Source organism: Sus scrofa, chromosome 7 (genome assembly GCF_054392235.1).
Source record: "Sus scrofa isolate SSC_HxYL_T2T_F1_AM1 chromosome 7, Sscrofa_HxYL_maternal_Yorkshire_Landrace_v2.0, whole genome shotgun sequence".
NCBI classification, from domain to species: Eukaryota; Metazoa; Chordata; class Mammalia; order Artiodactyla; family Suidae; genus Sus; species Sus scrofa.
In genome coordinates this window covers 73882830-73909397 of record NC_139389.1, presented here as the reverse complement: position 1 = coordinate 73909397, position 26568 = coordinate 73882830, and the positions used below count along the sequence as shown (strand labels likewise).

General features: G+C 41.6%; 1 protein-coding gene across 1 annotated transcript; it reads right to left on the bottom strand.

Annotated features, from left to right (window-relative positions):
- Positions 1-3429: 3429 nt before the first annotated feature.
- On the bottom strand, positions 3430-26356 carry SPTSSA (serine palmitoyltransferase small subunit A). Its single transcript, XM_001926473.4, has 2 exons — positions 26209-26356; positions 3430-4596 (listed from the first exon to the last, which is right to left on the bottom strand). Exons 1-2 carry the CDS (start codon positions 26309-26311, stop codon positions 4493-4495), a joined length of 207 nt encoding a protein of 68 aa, XP_001926508.2. The 5' UTR covers positions 26312-26356; the 3' UTR covers positions 3430-4492.
- Between the last annotated feature and the right edge of the window lie 212 nt (positions 26357-26568).

The following is a 26568-nucleotide window of genomic DNA, read 5'->3' as shown; positions in this document are numbered from 1 at the left end:
AGTTTGGGGGCTTCTCTCGGTTAGCAGCAACCACCACATTGTCTTTAGAGCGATCCCTTTATCATAAGTTTTCTTCTTCCAGAGTCCCCACTGTGGCTCAGCTGTAACAAGACCAACTAGTATCCATAAGGACATGGGTTCAATCCCTAGCTCCATTCAGTGGGTTAAGGATCTGGCATTGCTGTGAGCTGTGGTATAGGTTGCAGATGCATCTTGGATCTGGCATTGTTATGGCTGTGCTGTAGGCTGGCCTGGGAATTTATATACGCCTCAGGTGCAGCCCTAAAATAAATAAATAAATAAATAAATAAATAAATTTTAAAAAATAAAAATGATTCCTTCTCCCAATTCCTGCCCAGAGGGGTGCAGCCAACCACTAAGGCACCTTGTAGGCAGTGGATTCCAATCCTACCTCTCACTGCTCAGCCTCTAATGATTAACAAGTAGGATGGTAGGAGATCTTGGTCCCCTAACCCACCCAATACTTGAGCCAGAGCACTTACTACTGGATACCAGGGTTGTCTCATCTCAGCATCTGGCCTGTAAGGCCATCATCTTTCCTCTCCTAGGAGACCACATCTCTTCATCACATTCTCACCACCAAAACCATCAAGAACTGTGAGGGATCTGAGACTCCATCCTACCTGTAAGCCAACAAGGCAGTGTGGCACAGTTTTGTGGGTGCTGGCAGAAGACAAGAGATTCCAGGGTCAGACACAAAGGACTTAATTATTCTCAGAAAGAGTCCAAGTATCATTTTCTTGTTCTGATTCCCAAGCTTCAATTCCCACAGTTCAATGTAAAAGAAGGGCCAGGTGCCACCTGTACGTGAAGAGGACTGCATTACAGGAGACAGACCCTTAGCACAGGGAACCCAAATCTCTTACAGCGCCCTTTGCTCCAAAAGGAGATGATCTTTATTTTCCAAGGCGCTAAGCAAACCTGCTCTTTCTTCTGGACCAGACATTATCTCTTCTCTATCATACAAATGTCCTTGAAAAATATTTCATAAAAAAGGCAGTCAGTATCTCTGCTTAGAGGACATACAGAAACATGAGACCTATAGAGCATTATCTAGTTAAGTACCCCCTAGTAAACAGATGCAGTGAAATGATCCCCCCATTTGTTATTTACTGACAAACAGAATACACCCTTGCCTCAGCGGGTGAGAATGTGCTTCCCTGATCACCTCTCAATGGACCTGCTCCTATTTCTCCTTCTGACTCTTCTCAAGATTCTCTGTAAGGCTAAACTTATCTTCCATCTATCTGACAGGCCAGTGTTGCATAACAACAATTGGCTATACACTACAATTTAATGCATTTCAGCAGAATGAGGATGAGTTAAAGATTTCTGAGTAGAGGACTAGGATAGATAATCTGGATACCTATCTAAACCAGTGATTCTCCTCTCTTTCTGTCTTCAACTCACCAGAGATCTGGATATTAGAATATACTTGTCAGTGGTTAAGGTGGGGAGGGGAATGGACAGTGGAAAACCAAATTTGAGCATTAATTGAGCACAAATCCAAATTTAAGTTCTCATATTCATTATTTTGCTTGAGATAGTATGAATCCTTCGATATGCCATGACCAGACATAACCACATCCAACTATTGTTAACCACTTCAAAACTAAAAAATTACATATTATCCTCACCATCTCTTACCTAATAGTGATGATATGAATTATTTAAAAGTACCGGAAATTGGGGAGTTCCTGTTGTGGCTCAGCAGTTAAGGAACCCCACTAGTATCCATGAGGATGCAGGTTTGATCCCTGGCCTCATTCAGGGGGTTAAGGAGTTAAGGAGCTGTGGTGTAGGTCACAGATAGAAGCGACTTGGATCCCGAGTGGCTGTGATGTAGACCAGCAGCTACAGCTCTGATTTGACCCCTAGCCTGAGAATTTCCAAATGCTGAGGGTGCAGCCCTAAAAAAGACAAAAAAATAAATAAATAAATAGATAGATAGATAAAAAATTAAAATAGGGAGTTCCCATCGTGGCACAGCAGAAACAAATCCGACTAGGAACCATGAGGTTGCAGGTTTGATCCCTGGCCTCACTCAGTGGGTTAAGGATCTGGCATTGCCGTGAACTGTGGTATAGGTCAAAGACACGGCTTGGATCCAGCTTTGCTAAGGCTGTGGCCAGCAGCTATAGCTCCAATTGACCCCTAACCTGGGAATGTCCATATGCTGCAGGTATAGCACTAAAAAGAAAAAATAAATAAATAAATATAAAAATACCAGGTGTTCCCATGTGGCACAGCAGGCTAAGAATCCAGTGTTGTCACTGCAGCAGCTTGGGGCATCACTGTGGTGTGGGTTCAACCCCTGGCTCCAGAAAATCCACATGCCTTGAGTGCGGCCAAAAAAAAACCCCCAAAAAAGCCAAAAAAAAGGATTTTTATGTGCTACTTGATACTTCTGGACTAGAAAACACCTCAAAAGTCTAATCCTTACAATTTGGGGCCAAAAATACTTATATTTTAAAAAAAAAGAGCAAAACATTCTAGGAGGTGTATTTTTTTAAAGTCTAACTTTTTTTTTTTTTTTTTTGCTTTTTAGGGCCACACTCATAGCATATGGAGGTTCCCAGGCTAGGGACAGAATTGGAGCTACAACTGCTGGCCTATGCCAGAGGCACTGCAGGATCCAAGCCTATACCACAGCTCACAGGAACACCAGATCCTTAAGCACTGAGCGAGGCCAGGGATTCAACCTGCAACTCACGGTTCCTAGTCAGATTTGTTTCCGCCAAGCCATGACGGGAACTCCAAAAGTTTAACTTTTAAAATAAGCAATATTTGGAGTTCCCGTGGTATTTAGCAAAACTGACTCGCATCCACGGGGGTTTGATCCCTAGCCTCGCTCAGTGGGTTAAGGATCCCACCAGTGTTGCCATGAGCTGTGGTGTAGATTGAAGACACAGCTTGGATCCCGCATTGCTGTGGCTCTGGCATAGGCCAGTGGCTACAGTTCCGATTGAACCTCCATATGCCCTAAAAGACAAAGAGATCAAAAAGAATAAATAAATAAATAAATAAATAATAAATAAAATAAAATAAAATAAGCAATACTTTTATATTGAGAGACATGTTAAGATATACTTACTGCAGGAGTTCCCACTGTACCACAATGGGAATGCCAGTGTTTTGGAAGCCCTGGACGCAGGTTCAATACCTGCCCAGCACAGTGGGTTAAGGATCCAGCATTGCCTCAGGTGTGGCTTAGGTGGCAACTGAGGCTCGGATCTGATCCCTGGTCCAAGAACTCCATATGCTATGGGGCGGCCAAAAAAAAAAGAAAGATATACTTACTAATTACTGCGTATTTTCCCATAGCAATTGATTCAGAAATAGAACTACTATTACATCAATATTTAACTATTGAGGGGGGTAAAAAAAACAACGTAGTGCAACATCAGCTGATTTTTCTCTCTTTGAATTTAATGAGTTTACATCAAAAAATCAGGTAGTCATTTTACATTTAAGGAATAAAAATCTTTTAAAAAAAACAATACAAAGCATGGAAGAATTTTAACCAAGTTTATGTTTCTTTTTGCTATAATTTTTTATCAACAATTCATCTCATCATATGCAATGTGCAAACGCATTTGCAGCACCCATTACAATCATGGAACTAAATTTAAGGAAGTTCGCAGTTATTAATGGTGCTCAGAGGAAACTGATTTACCTTCTATTAAAAACTCTACAGTACTAAGCATTACATAATAATGCTACTTAACCATCATTTGTCACAAGAATCATCACCAAAATTTTCTGGAAATGAGTCCACACAAGAATTAAATATTTAAAAGGTGAAATGTTCCTTATTTTAACTTTAGCAAGATCTTTCTTTTTCATTGTTAAGAAACACTTTAATAGTTTTAAAGCAAAAGCTGTTAAAGAGTAGAGTCTAGATAGCTAAAACTGTACTCCTGAGTTCAAACTTACAGATAAGTCTTTTGTAAATAGTTCTCAGTAAAATATCCTCCCTCCCCAGCCCCCTGCCCAAAATCTTGAATTTTTCTTACAAAACTTTGGTCAAGAGTAGAAATATATCCAGGCAGATATGTTTGCCGTACAATAGCAAGAAAGAACGGTAGAGCCCAACTAATGACTTTGGGTTTTAGAAATAGAAGGCAATTAAAATGTACTCAAAGTTGTTACATTAAGAAAAGCTTTCACAGGGTAATATTGAAACAGTCACAAAGGTTAAGAAAATACTGATATCAAAGTACAAATGACTACAATGTTAAAATAGACAAAAACTACTATACAAGAGCTCCTTTTAAAATTAAAAATAAAGAACACAACACATGAGTCAGGATTGCTTTCCTGTTCTACTCATGAATTTTAGTCTTTATATTTGTAGGATTGATTATGTTGACATCTAGAAGAGTTTCTTACGACATTTGAATGAGGTCTCATTCCAACTTCAGACGGTGGCTCTTCCCTAAGGAACCTCTTGATTCCGGTCACATCCTGGTCATTGTACAATTTCAAAGTAGTGCAGTATCGCCATGATGTGCTGAGGCATGAAGACATATCCTGTGTACAGGGCCATCCCCACGATGGAAACCAGCATGGAATCTGAGTTGTTGTTAAGGAAACTTCATTTAATTTGCTTTCTCTTAATTTATTCAGAACTAAATCCCCCAATTTTCTTGAGAACTGTTTTTTGGGTTGGGTTTGGTTGCTTTTTAGGGCCGCACCTGTGGCATATGGAAGTTCCCAGGCTAGAGATGGAATCAGAGCCAGCCTACACCGCAGCTGCACCAATGCCCAGACCCAAGCCTTGTCTGCAACCTACACCACAGCTCACAGCAACACTGGATGCTTAACCCACTGAGTGAGACTAGGGATCAAACCCACATCCTCATAAATACTAGTTGGGCTCATTACCACTGAGCCACAATGGGAAATCCCAAGAACTGCTTTATGTGGAAGTACCCATTCACTTGACATTTTTCCAAACATGTCAAGTATTTATAAAGAACCAATAACTATACTTACGGCCACTAACCTTAACTATGTCTGACACCATTCTCAGAGACCTATTGACTTGAATAATAAGAATGCCTGACCTAGGCATTTTGGAATTATTTGGACTAGAATGTGGCTAAAATACTAGCTTTAGAGTCAAAGGTAAGATCAATCACATACTAGTGACATAACCTGATAGCACCTGTTACTATTAAATGTTTATTACTATTATCACGAAACTTTGCAACAACATCAGAGTTATCTTGATAACCTAAACAATAACCATTCTCTGCGGCGTTCCCTTTTCTGCATTCCAAAAGGAACTGAAACTGTTGGGCAAAATCAACAAGGAGTCCTCCTTGTGGGCCACACAAAACCCTGCTAACAAGAGTTATGTAAAAATCTAAGGCTTTTTTTTTTTTTTTTTTTTTTTTTTTTGGCCTTGCAGAGTCACACAGCCATTCTAAGGGGAAATGCAGCTTCTGAACTGGGACTGTGTCTCACTCATTCATTCACATGCTCCCTCCCCCTCCCCCACCTCACGGCTCTTTGAGCCAGTAGTTCCACAATACCTTACATTCCTTTACGAGAAGATAGGGTTTAAATAAACAATGCACTTTACTACCAACTAATATTTGTATAACAGTTTAGTTGACAAAGCTCTTTCATATATTATCTTGCTTGACCCTTATAGCTTCCCTGTGAAATGTTTATTGGGACTGTTACTCACTGGGAAAGGACAGAGCACTGAGGGACATTCCAGAGCTGTACAGGAAGCTGTCTTAGCCTGACTGAAACCCTAAGTTCATTGCCCTCATCAAGGGGACATGGGTGAAAGGTCTCCCATGATAATTTTTTACAATTTATTTTTTAGCCTCCTTTGATTCAGTTCTTTCTTAAACCACCTTGCATTCACATTTTTTAACTGCATACTTGCAGCTTCCATGTCACCACTTACCACCCACACAACCACTTGCCTTCTACCCTCCAGGCTATGGACACGGCTCTCAGGTCACTGGTGACCTATCCTATCCAATGGCTATTTGAATTGAGGCAGTTTTATCCCTCCTAATCAAGCTCCTTCCACTCTGGGCTGAGGTACTTCGCCGCAGCTCTCCTCCCTTCTCTCGCACCATTTTCCTATTTCCCTGGCTCTTCTTCCCTGTCTGCCCTAAAGTGTAAGATTAGCATCAAATTTGTTCTTTTCTCCCAAACATCCACTCCACTACCCCACCTGCTAGATAGCAGCCTCTTTTTTTTTTCCCCCTATTTGGCCCCCCCACAGCATACAGAGTTCCTGGGACCAAGGATCAGAACCAAGCTGTAGTTGAAAGTTGCAACCTACGCTGCAGCAGTGCTGGATCCTAAACCCACTGTGCCAGGCTGGGAATTGAACCTGCATCCCAGGCACAGCAGCCAGGCTCTTTGAGTGGGCCTAACCCTAACCCATCTCCAGGCGTAAGCCCTGATTGATCTTAGCCAACTGGTAAACTCTTCTCTTTGTAACAATGCTGACCCCCAAATCTGATCAACCAGCTCAAAGTTTAGGATTTCCACCAGGAATTCAGGATTCTCCTTCCAGAATATGCAGTTTGCTGATGGGAACCTGGAATCACTTTGCCTCCATGAGAAAAGCAAAACTCAGAACAAAAAAGTTGACAGATGAAGGTGGCGGAACAAAAATAATCACAGAAAAATGGAGCCAGAACTCTGATCAAATGAATGGAAGCCCCACCCTACCACTGGATTTTTTGACATATAAACCAATACCTTCTCTTTACCCCAAACCACCTTTAGATATTGTCATATTTGTAGCTGAAAGGATTCTAAATGACAAAATGGAGTTCCCAATGATTCGTCTTAGGCACTACACACTCATAACTTAAACAATCTCTTTAAAGTTGTTGACCTGGCCCCACAGTGTATAATGCAGACGAGTATTTCCTATGACACTGGACATTTCCACCTATGATGGTCTTAAATTCAACAGAGCCAAAACTGAACTCATTAACTTCTCCAAAACTACTTCTTCCTTATACGTCCTATTTTTCCAATGATTTGAAAAAACAGTTGATAGATTATTTGATGTAATGCTAGATTAACTATTTGCCAATCACTCAGTCTAGAAACTGCTTGGATTCCTTCTCCCTAAATATAAATGATTTAACACTTCTCAGTTCTTTCCAACCCCTACCAATGACTCTTGTAAGTCATGTTCCCCTACCCTAATCAATGGTAAATATTTATCATGCCTCACTTAATCATGTAAAAGCTCCCATTTTTGGTCTCTAGACATTTCCCATGCCATTCTGTACTAGAGTAAGCCTTTTACAATGCATTAAGCTTCCCAGAGCCTATAGGATGGCACCTGAAATTCTAAGTCAAGCATCTGAGGACCTTTCCAATCCAGAGCAAAGTACCAGTCTTAAGTTGAGGTATAAGGAGTAGATAAGAATTGAGAGATTGGAAGAGGGATTCTTGTACTGGTTATTCTTTTTTTTTTTTTTTTTTTTGCTTTTTAGGGCGGCACCCGAGGCATACAAAGGTTCCCAGGCTAGAGGTGGAATAAGAGCTACAGCTGCCAATACACCACAGCAACAGCCCTCAGCCATGTCGGCAACCTACACCACAGCTCACGGCAACGCCAGATCCTTAACACACTGACCAAGGCCAGGGATTGAACCCACAACCTCACAGATACTAGTCAGATTTGCGCCACAATGGGAACTCCTGTACCAGTTATTCTTAAGGGAGTTTTAGCAGAAAGGGAGTGAGTAGAACAGAACAGAGCAAGGGGAAGAGCTAAGGAGGTTCAGGGGCTTAGCTCCCACAGGGCTCTCTGGAGCATGAATTGCACCCTATGTTGGCGTTGCTGTGAGGCAGGAGGACCTTCATGTCCCTTTTGTATCATTGGCTACAGCGTGGGATGAGGAAAAACCACCTGGGCCAGACAGCTACCCTGGCCAGGGGCAATACTCTGGAGAAGGGGGCAGCCAGAAGGCAGCAGCAGATGACACTCACAGCTGCAGGGGACAAGGACATCAGCTGGCAACGGAATCAAGGGGGAACCAAGAACATCTACAACTGGCCCTTGAAAAGCACAGGTTTGAACTGCATGAGTCCACTGACATGTGGGTTTTTTTCAATAAATACGCACTACAGGGCTACACAATCCATAGTTTGTTGAATCTGCAGATGTGGAAGACAGATACAGGGAGCCCAACTGTAAAGTTATACTCAGATTTTTGACTATGTGGGGGTCAGCACACCTAACCCCTGCTTGTTCAAGGGTCAAGTGTACTATGCTGCTTTTCCATCAAACCTCCCAACACTCCAAATCATACCAACAAATACACACCCTACTCAACACCATATTATGTGAGTCTCAGAAAACAACATTCTGTATTTTCATACTGTTCTGCCTTTGCTTATGGTTTAATAATATGAGTAAGGATAACAGCAGTAGCAGCTTTCATTTTGCAAATGTCTAGTGTGCCCCTGGCATTGTGTTAAGCTCTTCAGCAAGTTCAAGTAACATCTCGAAATCAGAGTAAGCAATGGAGCCAATGTCAAGCCCCCAAAAATATTTGGGGGGTGTTCTTTGGCGGGGGGGGGCAATGCCCACTGCATAGGGAGGAAGTTCTGGGCAGGGATTGAACCCACACCACAGCAGCAACCCAAGCCACTGCAGCAAAAATGCCAGATCCTTAACCCACTGCACCAGAGGAGAATTCCAAAAATCTGTGTTCCTAACCACTCTGCTATAATACCTCCCTATGTATGAAAAGTTCTACTCCTTCAAGTAAACCCAGTCTTCTTTTTTTTGGCGGGGGGCACACCTACAGCATATGCTAGGGGTCAAATCAGAGCTACGGCTGCAGGCCCATACCAAAACCACAGCAACATGGGGTCCAAGCCATGTCTGGGACCTACACTGTAGCTCACAGCAACACCAGATCCTTAACCCACTGAGCAAGGTCAGAGATCAAACCCACATCCTCATGGATACTAGTCAGATTTGTTACCACCGAGCCACAATAAGAATGCCCAACCTGGTCATTCTTAAAACTCAACTTATCTCTTTTCCCAAGCATTCGCACATTTTCCATTCTTACCCCAAACTCCTGGCAGAATTAGTTACTCTCTGATGCTCATCAAGCTCTTTATTCATATCCCACAGCACTTCTCACCTGTCATTACCTAATTGTAGATACATTTATCTCATCCAGATTATCAACTCCTTGAACACAGGAATAATGTCTTATTATTTGCGTATCTCCAACATCTATCATCACACATGCTTAATAAATTGAATACTTGATGAATAAAGGAATTGCTCAAGGAACATTATGACTCTAGATCCCCTGTGGTGACTTCTACATGGTCCACATATTACTGTGACTGACAAACTCTAGAGTGACTACAACAAAGAAAAACAAAATCTATTTCTAAGTAATAATATATTTTCAAAATGGTTTTCGGGTTTTTTTTAATTTTACAGTCTTTATATAAGACTTATAAATGTTGCACAGCAAAGGAAACCAAAAAGAAAACAAAAAGACAACTTACAGAATGAGAGAAAATAGTTTCAAATGACACAACTGACAAGGGCTTAATCTCTAAAATGTACAACTTACACAACTCAACAGCAAAAAAGCCAACAACCCAATGAAAAAATGGGCAAAAGACCCGAACAGACATTTCTCCAAGGAAGATGTACGGATGGCCAACCAGCACATGAAAAAATGCTCAACATCCCTGATTATTTAGAGAAATGCAAATCAAAACTACCATGAGATACCACCTCATGCCAGTCAGAATGGCCATCATTAGTAAGTCCACAAATAACAAATCCTGAAGGGGGTGAGGAGAAAAGGGAACCCTCCTGCACTGTTGGTGGGAATGTAAGCTAGTACAGCCACTATGGAGAACAGAATGGAGGTACCTTAGAAAACTATACATAGAACTACCATATGACCCAGCAACCCCACTCTTGGGCATATATCCAAACAAAACTTTCCTTAAAAAAGACACGTGTACCCACATGTTCATTGCAGCGCTATTTACAATAGCCAAGACATAGAAACAACCCAAATGTTCATCGACAGATGATTGGATTAGGAAGATGTGGTGTATATATACACAATGGAATACTACTCAGCCATAAAAAAGAACAAAATAATGCCAACTGCAGCAACCTGGATGAAACTAGAGACTGTCATACTGAGTGAAGTAAGTCAGAAAGAGAAAGACAAATACCATATGATATCACTCATATCTGGAATCTTACATATGGCACAAATGAACCTTTCCATAGAAAAGAAAATCATGGACTTGGAGAATAGACTTGTGGTTGCCAAGGGGGAGGGGGAGGGAGTGGGGTGGATGGGGAGCTTGGGGTTAATAGATGCAAACCATTGCCTTTGGGATGGATTAGCAATAAGATCCTACTGTGTAGCACTGAGAACTATGTCTAGTCACTTATGACAGTATGATAATGGGAGAAAAAAGAATGTATATGTGTATGTATAACTGGGTCACCATGTTGTACAGTAGAAAAAAATTGTATCAGGGAAATAACAATTAAAAAAAAAAAGAAAAAAACTAAAAAAAAAAAAAGATTTATAAATGTATACACCAAGCAAATGACATGGTAGAGTAATAATCTTCAGGTCATTGGCTCAAATTCAATTCAAGTAAGAATTACTAAAAACAGCTATTTGAATGATTATATTACATACTCTTTATGGCACTACAATTCTTCAATTTAGCATGAAGAATGTATCCATTAAAGAACATGCATAAATTACCTTAACAGAGATTGTGCCACTATAAGAATCTGAAATTTAAGCTCAATTTTGTGAACACTAAATTATCAAGACTTTATATTCTCATATGCATGTAAAATCAGGGCATTTTTCCAACTGAAACAAGAACTTATCAAAGCTTGAAAAGGTTTTTAGGGGTTCCTTTCATGGCTCAGTGGTTAAGGAACCCCACTAGGATCCATGAGGATTCGGGTTCGATCCCTAGCTTTGCTCACTGGATTAAGCATCTGGCGTTGCCATGAATGGTGGTATAGATCACAGATGCAGCTTGGATCCCACATTGTGGCTGGCAGCTGTAGCTCCAATTTGACCCCAAGCCTGGGAATCTCCACATGCTGCAAGTTCGGCCCTAAAAAGCAAAAAAAAAAAAAAAAAAAAAAAGTAAAGAAAAGGTTTTTAGCCTGGTTAAATATAAGATTCTAAAGTTCATTACTTTCTACAGCATTATGTTGTGATGCATACACAGAGTAAGAGTGATAAGAATAAGAAATAGGAGTTCCTGTCATGGCTCAGTGGTTAACGAATCCCACTAGGAACCATGAGGCTTCGGGTTTGCTCAGTGGGTTAAGGATCTGGCGTTGCCCTGAGTTGTGGTGTAGGTCGCAGACGAGGCTCGGATCCCGCGTTGCTGTGACTCTGGCGTGAGCCAGTGGCTACAGCTCAGATTAGACCCCTAGCCTGGCAATCTCCATGTGCCGCAGGAGCAGCCCTAGAAAAGACAAAAAGACAAAAAAAAAAAAAAAAAAAAAGAGTAATAAGAAATAAATGGTAAATTCAAGATGGTGTTAAATTCAGGATGCTGGAAGTTCCCACCATGGCTCAATGGAAATGAATCTGACTAGCATCCATGTGGACACAGGTTCGATCCCTGGCCTCACTCAGTGGGTTAAGGATCCAGCGTTGCAGTGAGCTGTGGCGTAGGTCCCAGGCGCAGCTCGGATCTGATGTTGCTGTGGCTGTGGCATAGGTCTGCAGCTACAGCTCTGATTTGACCCCTAGCCTGGGAACCTCCATATGCCGTGGGCCTAAAAAGACAAAAATAAATAAATAAATAAGTAAATGGAAGTATAGTTGATTTACAATGTTTTAGGTGTACAGCAAAGTGATAGATGGATAGATGATATAGGTATATATTTTACAGATTCTTCTCCATTATAGGTTATTACAAGATACTGAGTATAGTTCCCTGTACTATACAGTGTCTTGTTTATCTATTTTATATACAGTAGTGTGCATCCATTAATCCCAAATTACCACTGTATCCCCCCTCCCAAATAAGAGAATATTTAAAACCAACATAACTATACAGTGACACTCATATTAAGTGAACAAGTAAACAAGAGGACCATGAGGAATTTCTACTAGCTTAATAATCACCCTATAAAACATGCAAAAAGAAGGTGTGTTTAATAAGTTGCTTTCTACAAATGCAATTTTAACAATGTAGTTGAAATAGCTCCAATATACTGAGTTGACTATTCCCTGAGATTATGTTTGGCACCATTTAAAATGTCATTCTTACAGACACTCGTAGGATTGGGTTTTTTGTGACATTTGCAAGATTAGGGAACATGTGACCTCCATCTCCTCAGAAATATTCTCACAAACAGCTAAACATACACCATTTAGAGTATACTAGCTATTATTTGCTATGTGGTTACTGAGTGGATTTCTCAATTCACTGCGTTCTTTTAACACAACTCTCAAAGTTTAAAGTATACTTGACACGCTGTGAAGTATAAGAAATGGGTACTGGGAGTTCCCCTGTGGCTCAGTAGTAACAAACACAACTAGGATCCATGAGGATACACGTTAAATCCCTGGCCTCACTCAGTGGGTTAAGGATCTGGCGTCACCATGAACTGTGGGGTAGGTCGCAGACATGGCTCGGATCTGGCATTGCTGTGGCTCTGGCGCAGGCTGGCAACTGTAGCTCTGATTCAACCCTTAGCTTGGGAACTTCCATGTGCTGCATGTGCAGCCCTAAAAAGCAAAAGATTTTTTTTAATAGAAAAATAATAAATAAATAATAAATGGGTACTGGAATCACCATGGCACTGGAGAAGACCTAGGTTTGAGTTGCAATCCTGCCAGTCCCTGGCTGCATCAAAAACTCTCTGATCATTAGTCTTCTCATCCCTGAAATGGAGACACACATCACCTACCTTTCCAGATTGATATAAAAGTTTGGAATCAAATGTATTCTGCAAGAAAAGGTAATATAATCCTTATTAAAATTACTACTTGAGTGCTTAGACAGTCAACATTATGACTCAGACTTCAGTATGGAAATTACCTAAGGTCATCCTGCTATTAATTTGTTATTAATTTATAGTACAACCCTAGATTATCACAACGTCTCTGGACCTGAGTTTTTTCCTTCATAAAATGTGGTCCCTTCCTACATTAATGTTTTAGGATCCTAGAATAAATAAACAAATAAACAGTTTAGGATCCCACTTGCTCAGCGAGGGCATTCAGTAAATTTATAAATGTAAATAACAAATGTTGTATAACACACATGTATTGGAAGATGATATACAAAGTGATAGAGTAATCTTTCCATTCACCAAACACTTCCTGCTGTTTGTATAAGTATCAGTAGCTCTATACAAATTAATCACGTCTACATTTTAGAAGGGTTCCATGATTCAAGAAATATAGAATCCAGTTAGTGAAATCTAGACCATCACAAACAAAAAACCTCAAAGACTGTAAAACTGGCTTCTCTGTTTCATGTGTTTATAACTGTCTCTACCACTGAATTTTAAGTGCTTGAGAGTGAACACATTGCTAGACAAAGCAGGCACTCCATCAGTCCAAGAACTGAGCAGATAACATGCTAGATCTGCTCGAACACAGCTGATAACTGTGTTCAAGGGCTGGGTGAACAATCGGAGGTTTTTCATAACCTGGACATAACAAATCTTTTATGGGTTCAATGGATTAGAAAGCAAATAAGTGTGAAACGTTCTATCTGGAAGTTGTTTGCTATTTTCTTTAACAGGGATCCCCAACTGATCATGAGCTGATAAGTTCCCAGTTAAACTGAAAAAAGAAGTACAGACTTGTTTGCCCATATAAGGAATTCATTGGCCATTCCCAGTTCTATTTCCCAGCAACTGAAAATAATAATAAAAACAAAAATAAGAAATGCTTTAAAGATAAAAACAGTAGATCAGAAGTAAGACCACAGTAACTAACACTTCCTGCCCCAACCAGTAACCCCACACTATTACTACCTCCCTTAGGAAATTAGTCATGAGATTTCGGAAAAATCAAAAGTAGTTCCTCATTGGGAAAAAGTCAGGGATCTTTGTTCCAGCGGGTATGACTTACACCTCTTCACTAATCTAAATAATTTCAATGTTTTCAGTCTCTGATGGCACTGGTCATATCAAAAAAACAAACGTAGGAGTTCCCATCGTGGCGCAGCAGAAACAAATCCAACTAGATACCATGAGGTTTTGGGTCCGATCCCTGCCTTGCTCAGTGGGTTAAGGATCTGGCATTGCTGTGGCTGTGGTGTAGGCTGGCAGCTGTAGACCCCTACCCTGGGAACCTCCATATGCCACAGGTGTGGCCCTAAAAAGCAGAAACAAAAAACAAAACAAAACGAAAAACTAAAACATCATCTGAAATAATTATTAATTAGTCAAATTCCTTTTGTAAAATCAAAATACTACTTTTATCCTCAGAAACACTTGAAAGTTTTGATAAATCAAACTTATTTTAAGGACCCATCTTAATGAAAAGAGAAAATAAGGCATTTGACAAAGTATCACCATAGGCTATTTGGTGAAAAGCAATCAAAGTGCTAAGGGAAAGCAGGTGTTGGCTACTGAAGGATGCTCCAAAAAGGAAGCTTCCTTATCACTGCAGGTTTTTTCATTTGACCTCTAAAAACTGGAGATCGGAGTTCCCGTCGTGATGCAGCCATTAACCAATCCGACTAGGAACCATGAAGTTGCAGGTTAGGTCCCTGCCCTTGCTCAGTGGGTTAACGATCCGATCCGGCGTTGCCGTGAGCTGTGGTGTAGGTTGCAGACGCGGCTCGGATCCAGCGTTGCTGTGGCTCTGGCGTAGGCCGGTGGCTACAGCTCTGATTCGACCCCTAGCCTGGGAACTTCCATATGCCGAGGGAGTGGCCCAAAGAAATAGCAAAAAGACAAAAATAAAAATAAAAATAAATAAATAAATAAAAACTGGAGATCATCACCAAAAGACATGGTAAGAAAGCTTATTTTTTGTCAAATATATAAACTATTTCTTGCTACTTTTCTAGTTGTCTTAAATGAAAGCAAGTAGGAGTTCCCCATCATGGCACATCAGAAATCGAATCTGACTAGGAATCATGAGGTTGTGGTGATCCCTGGCCTTGCTCAGTGGGTTAAGGATCCGGCGTTGCCGTGAGCGGTGGTGTAGGTTGCAGACTCGGGTTGGATCTGATATTGCTGTGGCTATGGCGTGGGCCAGCAACCGTATACTGTAGCTCCAATTCAACCCCTGGCCTGGGAACCTCTATATGCCTCGGGTTCGGCCCTAAAAAAAAAATAAATAAAGCAAAAAAAAATTTTTTTGAAAGCAGGTAGAAGATAATGATACAGTTACAGTCCCATGTATGTGAGCCAACTTGACATTCTTAGGTCAGTTAAAGGATATCACATCAGCATCAGAAGCAAATGTTGGCAAGCAAAACCCACTCTCTGAGCTTTCTGTAGTGTTGACTATACCTAAGTATGGAAATTGATTTCAGAACAACTTGATGACAAACTCCTTAAAAACTAGACAAAGGAGTTCACATCGTGGCGCAGTGGTTAACGTATCTGACTAGGAACAATGAGGTTGCTGGCTCGATCCCTGGCCTTGCTCAGTGGGTTAAGGCTCCGGTGTTGCCGTGAGCTGTGGTGTAGTTTGCAGACACGGCTCGGATCCTGCGTTGCTGTGGCTCTGGCGTAGGCCAGTGGCTACAGCTCTGATTCAACCCCTAGCTCGGGAACCTCCATATGCCGCGGTAGTGGCCCAAGAAATGGAAAAAAAAAAAAAAAAACACTAGACAAAAAAATAAATAATAAATTGGGAGTTCTCCAGTTCTCCTTGTGGCTCAGCGGTAACAAACTCAACTAGTATCCAGGAGGACACAGGATGGATCCCTGGCCTCACTCAGTGGATTAAGAATCCAGCATTGCCATGAGCTGTGGTATAGACTGCAGACATGGCTTGGATCTGGCATTGCTGTGGCTGCAGCAACATAAGCCAGCAGCTACGGCTATAATTCAACCCCTAGCCTGGGGACTTACATATGCTGAGGTTACAGCCCTAAAAAGACAAAAATAAATAAACAAAGAAATAAACAAGCCTACTGCTGAAACCAGCAATGATCATGTTCAAGCCTGAACTGAAATCCTAGAAATGGTTTGTAGCTCTGAGCCCAGATACCAAGACTATGAATTGCTGTATGCCTTTATGATTAGAGCTTCTATTAACCTCATGCAGATCTAAAGCCCCAGAGTCAAGGGAGGAAAATTGCCTGTCTGCTCTAAAATATAATCCATTCTACTACAACACATTTCTGGAACATCAATTAGCTCCCATACGAAAAGACAGCATAGGAGCTACTTTGTTTCATGTGGCATTTTTCATGAATCAGGGGAGGCAGAGGAGTGGGAAAAGAATTAAAATCTTCAGCAAAAACATCCCTCAGCTCAGCTGCTGCAGTCCTTTTAGCTCTATTTTAAGAAAATTAAAAATTAGCATCTGTACCCGGGCTTCTCCAGAAAGGCACACCTTCTAGCAGGCTAGCACAGCCCTCAACTAATGGCAGGATTGCACTGACTCCTGCCCCTCCTCTATGGCAACCCACACCATCACCATTATTTCAGCACCTCCACTCAACTCTACCAGGCATTCTTTTTTTTTTTTTTTTTTTTTTTTTTTTTGTCTTTTTTTGCTATTTCTTGGGCCGCTCCCGAAGCATATGGAGATTCCCAGGCTAGGGGTCGAATCAGAGCTGTAGCCACCGGCCTACGCCAGAGCCACAGCAACGCAGGATCCAAGCCGCGTCTGCAACCTACACCACAGCTCACAGCAATGCCAGATCATTAACCCACTGAGCAAGGGCAGGGACCGAACCTGCAATCTCATGGTTCCTAGTCGGATTCGTTAACCACTGCGCCACGACGGGAACTCCTGCCAGACATTCTTAATGTCCCCTGGGGCAGGCTCCAGCCTGCCTGCCCAGGCTCCCCAAGTTGTGCCCCAAAATGCCAATTATTGTTTTTGTTAGCACCTGCTTATGAAGTCACATCAATTTTGAGTGGTCTGGCGGTCTGCTCAATGGTTTTTTTTTTGGTGTTTTTAGGCCCACACCCGGGGCATATGGAAGTTCCCAGGCCAGGGGTTGAATCAGAGCTGTAGCTGCCAGCCTACACCACAGCCACAGCCACAGCAGATGTGAGCCACTGTCTGAGATCTACACCACAGCTCTCAGCAATGCTAGATCCTTAACCCACTGGGCGAGGCCAGGGATAGACCCACAACCTCGTGGATACTAGTTGGGTTCATTACTGCTGAGCCACAACAGGAACTCCCCATAAACTCTTTATCTGGGAATTTTTCAGGAACAAATATGACACATGATGGCCAAAATTCTTGTAGTAGTAGTAATTCTACTTTTCATAACTGTTGATTAAATACTACCTTTCTACCATTCCATAACTATTAGTTTTTAAGCATTCCAATTCATGAAAAATATATATACTCTACCAAGTAGATTTTCTGGAATACATAGTTTAATGATTAAATTTGAGCATGGGTTTGTTTTTGTTTTCTTTCCCCTTAATCAAAATAATTTATCTGGCCTTTGCTCCTAAGTACCACAAATGTTACAAGCATCAAAGCCTGTGCTGGGGTGGGAATGGAGGGGAGTCACCAGGGCTTTAAGAGTATAAAGCAGGAGTTCCCTGGTGGCCTAATGATTAAGGATCTGGCGTTGTCACTGCTATGTCACAGATCACTGCTGTGGCATGGGTTTGATCCCTGACCCAGGAACTTTTGCAGGCCACAGGCACAGCCAAAAAATATATGTATGGAGCAGTGGAGAGAGGATCCACAGTCACCTCTATTGACAAATCACTGGTATCACCTGCTGAAACATTGTAGATTATTCACATATGCTTTGTCCCCACTGCCATCAACCTCCTACAACTTCCTTTGATGTCCTTGGTACAGATCACCTACTTATGCAGTGTAGTTTTGGTCCTGTTCCACCTTTCCTGAAAAACACTACAGAAAAAGGTCTAATATCCAAGGAGTACAGATGAGGGACAGTCTAACATTCTCATGTGGCCAGCCAAGTATCCGGGCAGTGTAAAACCGATTAGAGCAGCTGTCCCCAAACTAAAGCACAGGACTGCCAGAGGACAAGACTTCTCAGAGGGTTAGGATCCATTAAGGGGAATCAGGTCACAAATCTTCAGCTTCCACTGTACTCTCTCCTCAAGCTCTGAGAATTGTGATCTGCTAGCTCTCCCTCCCATATCCCCCCCTCTTTCAACTTCACTTCTCCCACTTTACTTCCTGAATCTCAGGACTGCGCGCGTTTCCCCAGGGTACAAAATAACCTCTGGGACAGCAAACAAAGGAATAACTAACTTACATTGAACTTTACTTCCTTCAGGTAACAAACACCTGGCACAACTTCAAGTCTCACCTATCTATCCACCTAATAATAGGAGTTTGAAAATGAGACACCTTTCCAACCTCGCAAATGCCTCCAGCAAAGGAGGATGGTGAGAAGAAACAGGAAGAAACATTCACAAGCCCATCCACAGAGTGAAGGTCAAAGGAGCAAGCCCCTGGGGCACTAAAAGCAACCCAGAAATCTGCCAGGAGGAGACAAGAACTCCAGATGTGCACAGGGACATGGGTGTTAACGAAGCTGTCTGGGCCAAAGGGATAGGAGTGCCCTGCACTGTGCAAGTGTGCAATTGTCCAGGAAACATGATGGGCATGAAGATTCACCAAACAAGCTCTCTACCTTGCTTCCCTATGCACCTGTCACCATTTTCAAAAACCTATCATCAGTGTGGATGAGAACTAACCACTGATTGTCAAATACAATTATAAAATAGTGACGACAACAACAAAATGAGACAGGTGTGAAAGTGTTCACCTAACAGTCATTTGAACAGAAGAATGGTACTGAGCTTTTCCTGGCAGAAACTAAGGCTGATTTTGCCTATTTGGCTTCCCAGTTGAGGGCCAGCTTTGCCAGTTAGGTCATGTGGTGGACATTTTCTATGAACCGTAGAAGAAAAAATTATAATTTTAAGGTTTGAACAAAAATATACAATAATAAAATGAAAAGCAAAAAAATAAATCCTGTGTAACTGCTTAAATTTACTATGAAAGATTTCAGATGTCAACTTAAATGAGTGAGGATACGTTATATGCTTTTTGTTCTGGTAGGGGATACACAAACCAAAAGTCTGAATACCACTGGGCTGGAGGATTGGAAGTATTAATTTATTGGTTACATTAAATTTAATAATATAACCAGTAAATTTCCCTATGTAACCCTTCTTGAGGAGGGAAAACTGCTTTCATTTCTACAAAAGGAAGATCAAAAAGAAATGGCATAAAATACCAAAAAAGACTGAAGATTGTTGGGAAAAAAAAATTTTTTCCACGGAAGTTTGAAGGTAGTGCAAAATGTTCAGGTTATTTCAAGGTCATTTGGAAATCACATGTGACTTGAAAGTACCCTGATAAAATCTTTCTAAAGGGCCTTAACCTTATTTACTAAGAATACTTTTCTAGAGGTAACTGTCTGATATTAAGAATTTTGCCTAATCATCCAATCACATGCTGATTTTTACTGGGAATCTCTACAAATTGTCAGATGATTCTATATATGCAGACATTTTCTTCTAAAAAGGAGTTCACTGAGAAAAAAGTTTTAGTAGAAGACTCTGGTAAATTGGAGTTTTAATGGTAATTCTCTTTACTGACTAGTTCAGAGGAAGCTCTGTCAAAGACAGAGACAGGCAGTGGCCTAAGGTTCCCACTGGCCAATATATAGTGTTTTTCTTGGTCAATTTTGTTTTGTTTGTTGTATTTATTGACAAAATATACTTTATATAGAAAATATATAAAAAACAAGGACACTTAATTGTAGAGAACTGTATCAACCCTTTCTAGTACCTCCAAAAGAGCACAGCAAAATATATTCTTTGTTACCTCTCAACTTGCTTGTAAAAACTGATTTCACCAAACCACAAATACCAAAAAAACTATTTAAGAGTATTTTTGGGAGTTTCCCTTGTGGCTCAGTGGTAACAAACCCCTCTAGTATCCCTGAGATCGCGGGTTCAATCCCTGGCCTTGCTCAGTAGGTTAAGGATCCACTGTTGCCATGAGCTGTGTGTGTAGGGTCGCAGAAGTGGCTCGGATCTAGTGCAGCTGCCGCTCTGATTAGACCCCTAGCCTGGGAATTTCTTCATGCCACAGGTGCAGCCCCAAAAAAGAAAAGAAAAAAAAAAAAGTATTTTCCAGCTGTTCACAAAATATTTCAGGAAGGTGCACAGGCAACGCTTGACACTGCCGGGGGCTGGAGTGGAAGGAAGACCTTCACCATCTATCTTTTTGTACCCTTTGAGTTTTGACCATGAGGATGGACAATCTATTTTTCACTTATAGTTCAAGAATTTGGCAACTGACAAGGGCTTAATCTCTAGAATATATAAACAACTTATACAATTCAACAGCAAAAAAACCAATCAATCAATGGAAAAATGGGCAAAAGACCTGAATAGACATTTCTCCAAAGAAGATATACAGATGGCCAACAAACACATGAGAAAATGCTCAACATCGCTGATTATAAGAGAAATGCAAATCAAAACTACCATGAGATACCACCTCACACCAGTCAGAATGGCCATCATTCATAAATCGACAAATAACAAGTGCTGGAGGGGCTGTGGAGAAAAGGGAACCCTCCTGCACTGCTGGTGGGAATGTCAACTGGTACAGCCACTATGGAGAACAGTTTGGAGATACCTTAGAAATCTATACAGAGAACTTCCATATGACCCCGCAATCCCACTCTTGGGCATCTATCCAGACAAAACTCTACTTAAAAGAGACACATGCACCCGCATGTTCATTGCAGCACTCTTCACAATAGCCAAGACATGGAAACAACCCAAATGTCCATCGACAGATGATTGGATTCGGAAGAAGTGGTATATATACACAATGGAATACTACTCAGCCATAAAAAAGAATGACATAATGCCATTTGCAGCAACATGGATGGAACTAGAGAATCTCATCCTGAGTGAAATGAGCCAGAAAGACAAAGACAAATACCATATGATATCACTTATAACTGGAATCTAATATCCAGCACAAATGAACATCTCCTCAGAAAAGAAAATCATGGACTTGGAGAAGAGACTTGTGGCTGCCTGATGGGAGGGGGAGGGAGTGGGAGGGATCGGGAGCTTGGGCTTATCAGACACAACTTAGAATAGATTTACCAGGAGATCCTGCTGAATAGCATTGAGTACTATGTCTAGATACTCATGTTGCAACAGAAGAAAGGGTGGGGGAAAAACTGTAATTGTAATGTATACATGTAAGGATAACCTGACCCCCTTGCTGTACAGTGGGAAAATAAAAAATTAAAAAAAAAAAAAAGAATTTGTATTTTCTAAGCTCTCAAACACTTTAACCACTCTAGCACATTGAGAGGTGAAAAAAAAAAAAAATCCTCCTCAAGTCCAGCTATAAGCATTCAAGGATATAGCAAAAATCTAAGAAAGTAAATTAACTTAGTTGCTACTGAAAAGAAGATACAGCTTAACAAGTATAATACAAAGCTGGAAAATACTTTTTTTTTCCTTTTCTTTTGTGTATCAGCAAATAAAATGGAACTGTGTAGCTCCAGTTTGACCCTTAGCCTGGGAACATCCATATGCCATGGGTGCAGCCCTAAAAAAGACCAAAAAAAAAAAAAAAAAGTCAGTGAGAAAATTGTTACTGGTTTGAGTGACTCTACTCAAAAGGTATGAGCACCTCCCTTCATCTCCAGAGCTCTCACTCCATGCCTAGGAGGCCCTACTGCATGAGATCTGACCTCTTATCCTACCACTCACCCCCTCTGCCCTCAGCCCCAGCCCCACCAGCCACTGAGCTGTCCCAGAAACGCACCAGACACACTGAGGCTTTAGGGCATTTGTAGGTACTGTTCCTTCTGCCTGGAATTCTCAACCCCCTGGAATTTTCTCCATGCTTAAATCTTTCTAAATGTCCCCTTCCTGACCACTCTAGCCAAGAACACGCCTTCTTCCTTAGTTCCTAGCCTTCCATCTGCATTATCTTTCTCCATAACAGCTATAACAATTTAATAGTCTATATTTTTTAACTTATTTATCTAGTGGCATCAGAATAAACATCTTTATCTGTTTTATTCATAAGTTACAGCCCTACTATCTAGAATAGTATGTGGCAGTTAGAAAGTACATAATACTTATGGAATCAGAATTCAGCAAATATTTTACAAAATGAGGAGGCAGAGCAAGGCAAGTTTTGTTAACATCTCTGAAATAAAAGTTCTTTCAATCTATAGCCTTTTATATTCCTTTAAATTCTCTCCAAGAACTGAATTTTGTTCACTGGAAACACCCCTGTCCCAAAGTTACTCTAAAAGTGACTTAAAATCTTACCTCTTTTCCCATCCTTCTGCAATTTCTTTGAAAGGAAAAATCAACATATAAACAAAGTTTGCCAAGCATTATTTGGGTGCCCAGTGCCACAATTAAAGAACACGCTCTGCTTATGACAATAAAAACAAAAATAAACAAAGAGACCTAATTAACCTTAAAAGTTTCTGCACAGCAAAGGAAACCCTAAACAAAATGAAAAGACAACTCACAGAATGGGAGAAAATATTTATAAGTGAAGCAACTGACAAGGGATTAATCTCCAAAATTTATAAACAACTTCTGCAGCTCCATACCAAAAAAAAACAAACAACTCCATCAAAATATGGGCAGATCTAAACAGACAATTCTCCAAAGAAGACATACGGATGGCCAAAAAATACATGAGATGTTCAACATCACTCATTATTAGAGAAATGTAAATCAAAACCTCTATGAGGTACCACCTTACACCAGCTAAAATGGCCATCATAAAAAGTCTACAAACAATAAATGCTGGAGAGGGTATGGTGAAAAGGGAATCCTATTACACTGTTAGTGGGAATGTAAACTGGTGCTACCACTGTGGAAAACAGTACGGAGATTCCTCAGAAAACTAAAAATAGAATTACCATTTGATCCAGCAATCCCACTCCTGGGCATCTATCCAGAGAAAACCATGATTCAAAAAGGTATGTGTATGCCAATATTCATTGCAGCACTCTATATAATAGCCAAGACATGAAAACAACCTAAATGTCCACTGACAGAGGAGTGGATCAAGACAATGTGGTACATATACACAACGGAATATTATTCAGCCATTAAAAGGAAAGAAATAATGGTATTTGCAGCAACATGGATGGACCTAGAAATTATCATGCCAAGTGAAGTTAGTGAGACACCAAGGTCATATGCTATCACTGACATGTGGAATCTAAAAAAAAGGACACAATGTACTTCTTTGCATAAGAGATACTGACTCACAAACTTTGCAAAACTTATGGATTCCAAAGGAGACAGGTTGGGAGTGGGGGATGGGCTGGGGGTTTGGGATGGAAATGCTATAAAATTGGGTTGCAATGATCGCTGTACAACTATAAATATAATAAAATTCACTGAGCTAAAAAAATAAGAGCTAATAGATTTTAAAAACACACATGATTTTAACAGACAGAAGATTTACTGTTACTCAGGGTAATCGTATCAGGATGCAATATAAACTTTATTCTAGAAGTAATATATTGTGATACAAATTATTTTCCCACCCATTTCTAAATAAAAGTGTAATAAATACCCACTCAAAAAATAAAATTTAATTTAAAAAAAAAAAAACTCTTTCCCTGAAGAAACATGACTGTCTTGGGGGGATCTAATTTCCCCCCCCAAAAAAAAACAAAAACAAAAAAACTGCCCACACTTTTGCTTAAAATAAAACAGAAGTAAAAATGCCATGGAAACATAAGAAGCTGTAGAGAGATGGCAAATATAACCCAGTGATTACAGAATAAAACTTTTTTTATTTAAAAAAAAAAGGATAAAATAACTTTTATTTATGCTTACAAGGGGTTTTTTGGGGAGGGGGGTTTTGTTTGTTTTTGTCTTTTTAGGGTCACACCCACGGCACATGGAGGTTCCCACAGCCTGGGTAGAATCAGAGGTGTAGCTGCCGGCCTATGCTACAGCCACAGCAACACAGCAACACAGGATTCAAGTCAGTCTGTGACCTACACCACAGCTCACGGCAACGCCGGATCCTTAACCCACTGAGCTCCTTAACCGGCTGAGCGAAGCCAGGGATCGAACCCACATGCTCATGAATCCTAGTCTCATTCCTTAACAGCTCAGCCACTACACTCCTATGCTTGCAAGTATTATAACAAAGTATTTTCAATTCTCCACCTCCCCTCAACAGCATGGTTACAATGTTACTCAGTGAGGCCCTCAGGGAGTGTCTCACTGGTTACAAAACCTGGTCTTTTCCTTTCCCAGGGATGGCTGCCAGCAGAGAAAGGGGACTTCTGAAACATGTTAAAAACTCCCCCTCCAGAGGTGAAAGTCAATGGGACCACGAGGTTGCGGGTTGGATCCCTGGCCTCCCTGTGTTAAGGATCCGCTGTTGCTATAACTGTGGTGTAGGTCACAGAGGCAGCTCCAATCCTGTGGCTCTGGCATAGGCCAGCAGCTGTAGCTCTGATTAGACCCTTAGCCTGGGAACCTCCATATGGCGTGGGTGTGGCCCTAAAGAGACAAAAAAGAAAAGAAAAGAAAAAGAGAGATGCTCTACATTTCAGTATACAGTTTACTATACATTTTACAAAGAGGTCCTCATTAGCTCCAACCTATAGAACTTAGAGTGAAACTGAACTGTAGTAACAAATAAATGGTGTAGAAAATTAGAGCATACTTTACCTTCAAACTTTAAATCCAAAACATGCATTCTGGTTCTTAAATTCCAGGTTTGTAAAGAAATGTCAACAATAATAAAACTAAGTTTGCTTGTAAGCAGCTAAGATACCTCAGAAGTGGTGAAACAAAAGACTCTGCTTTTAGTGCAATCTTATGCCTGTTTAATATAAATAAACACACTGATTAAGCCTTGGAATGAAATTACCTCATTACCTCAGTCATTCTACCACAATGCAATAATGCATTTGCAAAGTTGTTCAAAGTTGTTCTGAAGCTACTCCAAACTAAACCACATTGAAGAGAGGCCCTATAGGAAGCAAGCATGCTACGTAAATTATGTTCCTCATTGGCCCCCAAGTTAAAAAAAAGTTACATCTAATTATTAGTGTTTATTCTAGAATAATATCAAAGGATCTCAACACAGACAAGTGGAGACACTTCGGGAAGCATTTCTTCACAACCTTGAGGTTATTAACTGAGGTTATGAAAGTTAGATGCCTTAAGATAACAGGCAAACTGCTTAGCAGAGTTGCTTGGCTCACAGTAAACGCTCAATAGTCGGACAAGTAGTTATTGGCTATCTATTAAACGGTTTCAAACACTACCTACAACTAACCACAAATTCCTTTCGAGCTTGACTGCTAAAAACTGTGCAAATGGCAAATTAACGAGTAGAATGCACTTTTTAAACTAACCATCATGAAGACCAAATAGGTACAATTAAAAAATTGCTTTCTAAAACTATATTGGGACGCCATGAACACAAATTCACAACCCGATTTAAAAGCTGATAAACTGGTTAGCATTTTCATTAGAACTAAAGCCAGGTAAATCAGGGACAGTTAAAGGTCAAAGCCGTCCGAGCCGGGAGCAATCTGCTCCACTTACACCTCCCACAAGAACAGGAGACTGAACCAAAGGATGCCACGGCTGAAGTGCAAGGGTAGGCACACCAGGCACACATCGCCGGAGGGGAATCTCCTCCACTAATAAAGACGCTTCTATTTCGGGTCAAGTGACTCATCCGCGACCTCGGATCTCAAGAGTTCCCGCCGCCTCCCCACCCCCCACCACCGCAGGAGCGTCACCCTCGGCGCCGAGACCTCGGCTCCGCGTGCCCGCCACGAAGAAACGAGTCGGCGCGCGGCTCCCGCAGGGCCGCCTCTCCGCCCTCCCGCCGCCCCCCTACCACCCAGCCCTCCAGGGCCTGGGCCCCGGGAGGATGCGGCCCCGGCTCCGCGCCCCCACCGGGCCCCGAGGCCCGGGCAGGATACTGAACACAGTCCGCTCCCACGGCTCCAGCATGTAGAGCGCCGTGACCAGCAGGTACTGGTAGTAGAACCACGACATTTGCTTCCAGGCCCGCGCCAGCGCCATCCCGGACAAACCGCCACCCGCGTTGCAGCTGAACGTCAGTCTGTCCGGCCGGCCTCCCGTGCGCGCCCTAAACCCCCGGCCACCAGGCCCGCCCGCCCGCCACCCCGCGCCCATTGGCCCGCCCGGCCCGGCGCGTCACCCGTGGGCACGCCCAGCTCCGCGCGCGCTCGGACCGCCGGCCGCGAGCCCCGCCCTGCCGGCGCTCATTGGCCAGGCCTCGGCCTCGCGCCGTGTCCGCCCCCTCGGTGTTTCCGCCC

Coding starts and splice junctions, on each gene's coding strand:
- SPTSSA (XM_001926473.4), bottom strand. CDS start 26,311: ATGGCGCTGGCGCGGGCCTGGAAGCAAATGTCGTGGTTCTACTACCAG. Junction 4,597..26,208: donor GTGGGAGCGGACTGTGTTCA/GTATCCTGCCCG, acceptor ACAACAACTCAG/ATTCCATGCTGGTTTCCATC.